The sequence below is a fragment of the Neomonachus schauinslandi genome, chromosome 10 (genome assembly GCF_002201575.2).
Source record: "Neomonachus schauinslandi chromosome 10, ASM220157v2, whole genome shotgun sequence".
Classification (NCBI taxonomy): domain Eukaryota; kingdom Metazoa; phylum Chordata; class Mammalia; order Carnivora; family Phocidae; genus Neomonachus; species Neomonachus schauinslandi.
In genome coordinates this window covers 83,742,831-83,748,960 of record NC_058412.1, presented here as the reverse complement: position 1 = coordinate 83,748,960, position 6,130 = coordinate 83,742,831, and the positions used below count along the sequence as shown (strand labels likewise).

At 43.4% G+C, this 6,130-nt stretch overlaps 1 protein-coding gene across 6 annotated transcripts in view; it reads right to left on the bottom strand.

Annotated features, from left to right (window-relative positions):
* The window catches only part of NCK2 (NCK adaptor protein 2), a 147,729-nt gene that overhangs the window by 38,203 nt on the left and 103,396 nt on the right, over nt 1-6,130 (bottom strand). For 5 of the 6 annotated variants that reach the window (XM_021680320.2, XM_021680322.2, XM_021680323.2 and 2 more), the window contains one exon: nt 2,092-2,333. In XM_021680320.2, coding sequence (XP_021535995.1) covers nt 2,092-2,317 — 226 coding nt within the window. In that variant the 5' untranslated portion in view covers nt 2,318-2,333. The remainder of the gene's footprint in view (nt 1-2,091; nt 2,334-6,130) is intronic. The other variant, XM_021680326.2, reaches the window with a different exon arrangement.

Sequence of the window (6,130 nt, the reverse complement as noted above, 5' to 3'; positions counted from 1 at the left end):
CACAGTACCCCCAGCACCCACCACCCAGCACCCAGCACTGGGAGGGGCTGGTGGAGTGAGGTTCCTCTATGCTGAGAGCCACAGTACCCCCAGCACCCAGCACCAGGAGCAGCTGGTGGAGTGAGGTTCCCCTATGCTGAGAGCCACAGTACCCCCAGCACCCAGCACCCAGCACCAGGAGGAGCTAGTGGAGTGAGGTTCCTCTATGCTGAGAGCCACAGTACCCCCAGCACCCAGCACCCAGCACCGGGAGGAGCTAGTGGAATGAAGTTCCTCTATGCTCAGAGCCACAGTACCCCCAGCACCCAGAACCCAGCACCAGGAGCAGCTGGTGGAGTGAGGCTCCTCTGTGACGAGAGGCCCACAGTTCCCCAGCACACCAAGCAGATCACAACTCGAGAAAAAGTAGACACAGAGTGAGACATCTGGTTAATGGTTTCCATTTGAGGCTTTGTCTTTTCTCTTCTACCAAGTAAAGGAACAACAAAAAAAAAATGACAAGGTATTCCAGGGCATTTCTAGATAGTTTGGAGTGCTTGCTTTGTCTTATTTCCCTTCCAATCATTTCATTCAATTTCCCAATATTAAAAAATGGATAAGAAAGAAAACAAAGCAAGTCAAGGATGTTCAGCAGGTCCCAAAGAAGGTACTTTGGTGGGCGAGAGGCTGAAATTGGAAAAAATAAATAAAATTAAGCTCAGGTATTTATCTGTTCATGCTAACTGCATTTCTGCCAAAGTTAATTAAGAGTTATAGGTAAAGGACAACAATGTTTCTTTCAAAGTGACTTGGGAAAAAAAAATTACAGGGGTATCAGGTTAGTGGAAAAAAGAATCAGACTGCTCATGCAAAATGAAATTTCTACATCAGCCTCAGAATCTGTCATAACTGGTGTGATTCATACTCAGGCCTGTGTCTCATTTCTCTTTCCACATCACAGAAATAACCTAAGCCCTAATACAAAAACACTACCCAATAAATGAAGTCTTTAAGTGGATCTGAAGAGAGACTTAGTAAACTCTCCAAGATTGCATGAAATTTAAAATGACTACTTCGCAACACCCACTACATTCGGTGTATAATTTTCTTTCCAGTTTTCCCACTTGCTCCCTTCCCACCCCACATGAAACAAATCCTCCTGTTAAAAATAGAAAGGGAAAAGTCAAGTAAATGTAACACGGGTGATAATTTGACTTACTTCATAGCAAACTCTTAAATGATAACCAGCAGTCTCAGGTATGACCCACATTAGACTCATAAGGAGGCAACACCAACTTTTGCAAATGGCAGCTTGGCTCATCGTTCTTTGGCGAGGCCCTCACCGTTACTTCCCCACATCATCTGAAGCAGTCACTACTGTAAGTACATTGGATATGCACACTAAGACAAGAGCGGACACCATTAACTTTAGGTGATTCAAGGTGGCCTGGGTCACGTTGGGATACAGGGCACGTGGGAAGAAAACCAGATGATGAACCGGCTGGGTTGAGCTCTCAACACTCCGCACCCGAGTGACCGATGCCAGCCTCTGGCACCACACTGGTGCACGCCCACTGCCACCTGAGCTAACACTGGCCAGGACTGCGGTATGGGCATCATAAATCTAGGAGAGGGGGAAAAAAATCCACCCAGTTCAAAGTGCTCTTTGCTCCTTCCCACTGTATGCATGAAGGCCACATGGACAGGGTTGTGTGAGACACAGAAGACCTGATGGGGTGACATGGGCAGAGCGGCTGACATTTCTGGAGGTGGTAATTGCACGTCAGGAACCTCCAGAATACTGATGTCAGGAGACAGAGACACATGCAGGGGTCCCCAACACGCAGAAGTGTCAACTTCCATAAGACTCCAGACTCTAGTATCTCCAGGAAAAGACAAACATGGTATTTCTCCACCGTGATCGCTTCATTTTCAGAGATTTAAAAAAAAGACAACTAGAAAGATGTCAACTTTAAAACAGACCTTTTTAAAAACACACACATGAACTAAAAAGATGAACGCTCTCTCCTCAAAAAATGCAAGGCTTCCTTGCCTTCCCTCACAGGAAGTAGTTCAGCTCTAATCCGGGTCCTACCGAGTGGGCACACTCACCTAGTGTGTCCTTCAGGTTCTTCACAAGGGAACCCTTCTTCAGGCTGTTCTTCCTCTCCACATAGTTGGAGGGCACGTAGCCCGTCCGGTTGGCCGCGTTCCTCACCCGCCACCATGTCTTAGAGTCGTCCAGCAGCCATAGGCGCTCGTTTTTCTTGATGTCCAGCTCCTGGTCCTGCTGGGCAGTGTAGTCCCACTTTGCTATCACAATAACTTCCTCTGTCATCTTTCATGGAGTCCTTCTGCCAGCAAAACATTTGGAGATGCTCATTAGAGAACCAACCAAACACTTCATCCTGCGTATCAACTTGAAAAATTACGCATTGACAGCTTTTATTAAAACTTGGCAACCAGTTTCCTCCTGGGTCTTGAAATAACCTTAAGATGACCTTCTTTCAACAAGCTTCAGTATTTTGTTTAGAAACGGCAACCTAATAAAACAAATCCTCATTTTGTATACTGGGAAATCTGCCTGCTGTGCCAAAACCGAAAACAAACTTTCCAAAAATTCTAAGTAACAATGTCATAATTAAATGTGTTCACTTGATTAAGTAATGGCAGCTCCTTGTAGCTGCTATGTTTACATCCACTGTCTCAAGATATACTGAATTTTATGAATGCATTTAATGTACACACACACCCAAACTGCCCTTATAAATTAAAACTAAAATAAATGTGGTATCCTGGGTGGGCTCCTGAAACAGAAAAAGGAAATTAGTGGAAACAATGGTGAAATCTGAGTAAGATCTAGTTAACAGTAACACACACCAATGTTCATCCCTTAGTTTTGACAAATGTACCATGGCTGTGGGAGAGGTTAACACTAGATGGTAAACAGAGGAAAAGGTATATGGGGAATGCTCTGTACTACCTTTGCAATTTTTCTATACATGTAAAATTACTCTTGAGGGGCACCTTGGTGGCTCAGTTGGTTAAGCGTCTGCCTTTGGCTCAAGTCATGATCCCAGGGTCCTTGGATTGAGCCCCACACTGGGCTCTCTGCTCAGTGGGGAGCCTGCTTCTCCCTCTGCCTTTGCCCCTCCCCCACTCTGCCTTTGCCCCTCCCCCACTCATGCTCTCTTTCTCTCTCTCTCAAATAAATAAATAAAATCTTTAACAAAATAAAATTACTCTTGAAACCTGCACAAGGGTGTTTATAGCAGCTTCACTCATAATTGGCAAAATTTGGAAGTGATCAAGATTTCCTTCAGGAGGTGAATGAATAAACTGTGGTACATCCAGGTAATGGAATATTACTCAGTGATAAAAAGAAATGAGTTATCAAGCCATGAAAAGGCATTGCTAAGTAAAGAAGCAACTCTGTAAACGCCACCCACTGTCTCATTCTCACGAAGACCCTCTCCTTGATGAAACTTTAGTCAGGCTCCTCTGAATCCTCTTCCCAGACTAAGCCTCAACATCTATCTCTTCATGTCCCAATTTTACCATGAATCCTGCTAAGCTGGTTGAGCCAGAATCCTCCACTCTCACCCAGGGGATGCCTCATTGCCTGGCCTGCCTTCAGGAAGAATCCTGTCAGGTCAGTTTAGTCAGAATCCCTCCTTTACCCCTGATGTTTCCTCTCAGTAACCATCCATTCATCTATGGCCTACCTTACTCCCTGATAATGAACTCCTATTTTTCCTTCTTGTATTTAGAATTGAGCCCAAATGCAACTCCCTTGTAGTAATGCCTCTCAGTAAAGTCTGCCTTACCCCTCTTTAAAAAGTGTCGTGGTGCACCTGGGTGGCTCAGTCGTTAAGCGTCTGCCTTCGGCTCAGGTCATGATCCCAGGTTCCTGGGGTCGAGTCCCGCTGGGGCTCCCTGCTTAGCGGGAAGCCTGCTTCTCCCTCTCCCACTCCCCCTGCTTGTGTTCCCTCTTTTGCTGTGTCTCTCTCTCTCTGTCAAATAAATAAATAAATAAAATCTTTAAAAAATAAAAAATAAATAAATAAAATAAAAAATGTCATGGATATTTTTCTCTTTAACAATGCCAACTCTATGACATTCTGGAAAAAGCAAAGCAATGTAGACAGTAAGAAGATCAGTGTTTGCCAGAGGTGATGGAGGAGGGTGGGACGAACAGGTGGAGCGTAAGATTTTTAAAGCTGTGAAACTGCTCTGTATGATACTTTAATAGTGGATATACGTCATTATACATTTGTCGAGACCCATAAAATATGCAACACCAAGAGTGAACCATATATAAGATCATCCCAAAATACAAAGTTTATTAAAACAAGAAATAAATATAGTATATTATACATCTAGTTAAGTCAGTTCTGGAAGTAATATATAGCAAAGGCATAACTGAATGACTAAAATGAATATAGTTATCAACTATGTCAGCAGCTCCCTATTTTTTAGGTACAAGATGGCCCAGTATTTTTTCCAGCAGAAAAATTCAATATTCAGTCCTTCAACTGACTAGGCTTCCTTAAAACTTGGAAGGAAGGGATAATGGAAAGACTCTTGACTAAAACCCTCCTCCCCTCTGACAGAGACAATTTCTCATTACCTTCTAGGGATGACTTTAGGATGATAGAGGGAACCAGTGTGCACTGACTCCATGGAAGCACGAATACCATTTTTAAATAACATGACACTTTCTACTAGATGCTAAAGAGACTTATAAATAATACATGTTCTCCTGTTTCTTGAATTAACTTCCAAATTTAGAGATAACAAACCTTTCAGGAAGGAGGAAATATTTAATAATCCTTATGCATAATGTATGTGACATCCAAGAGGACAGAGTTTACACAATGCTTATTTCCAAACTGTAGACCATTTTGTTACATACTTTTGGGAAATCTCCAGTCCATACTATGTATCTCTCTGTCTCCTGACCTTTCTGTCAGGGTTAAACTTTTTGAAGTCATAAAGGCAGTTTTTCTTTCTTTCTTCTTTTTTTTTTTTTTAATAATAATGAGATCAGTAATAGGATTGGGGCTCAGAGAATATCCCATTTGAATACCAGGTTAGTTTCTTAATTACACAATTTTCAAGAGAGTTTTTATTTTATTTATTTATTTATTTTTAATTCTTATTTATTTGACACAGAAAGAGAGAGAGACAGCGAGAGAGGGAACACAAGCAGGGGGAGTGGGAGAGGGAGAAGCAGGCTCCTGGCTGAGCCGGGAGCCCGATGCGGGGCTCGATCCCAGGATCCTGGGATCATGACCTGAGCCGAAGGCAGACGCTTAACAACTGAGCCACACAGGCGCCCCAAGAGAGTTTTTAACAAGACCAGCCCATCACATAAGGCCAATCAGAGCAATTTATTACTTTCCTGCGTGATTTAACTGCATGAACAGCAGTTAAGGAAGGAGCTAGCCAGGCAGGGTATGCTTCAGTATATACTGACATCACTGGGAGCTTAAACACATATGGTGTCTGGGCTCTACCACAGACCAATTAGATCAGAATCTTGAGGAGTGAGGTCTGAGCATCAGGTTTTTACAGTTCATCTTTCTGACAGGCCTTAGAAGGGAAACACCAAGTAAGAGGGAACTGAGTCACAAAATGCCACTGCAGGATGCTTTCCTTGGGTTGTTAGACCTGTGTATGATCACGAGAATTTTGAGTGTGTGATGGGTACCTGACGCAGGTCAACTCGTTTAATCTCCAGAACACCCACCTTTCAGGGAGGTGTTATCTTTTAGGAGACTGAGGATCACAGAGATTAAGTGACGTGCTGAATCACAGAATCGGGATCTGAGCCCAGGTCTGTGGACTCCCAAATCTGTGCTCATGTGCCCCCTTCTGGGGTAGGTGGCTGGGTGAGGGTCTAATGCGTGATCTGCATTTTGATGGGCTTATTCCAACCCAGGAAATCTAGGTGAAAATTAAAAGTTCCCTCGCACCTAGAAAATGATAGCAATGGGTGTCAAACCTATTCTAATTGATTTATGACAACTTCCCGTCAATATAAAACTTCACGAGGCCAGCCAATCAATAACTGCCTCACTCCAGGGAAGTCAGCCAATCAATAGGTGCTTTGCCCCAGTGCTTCAAAGAGCTAGCCAATCAACAACCA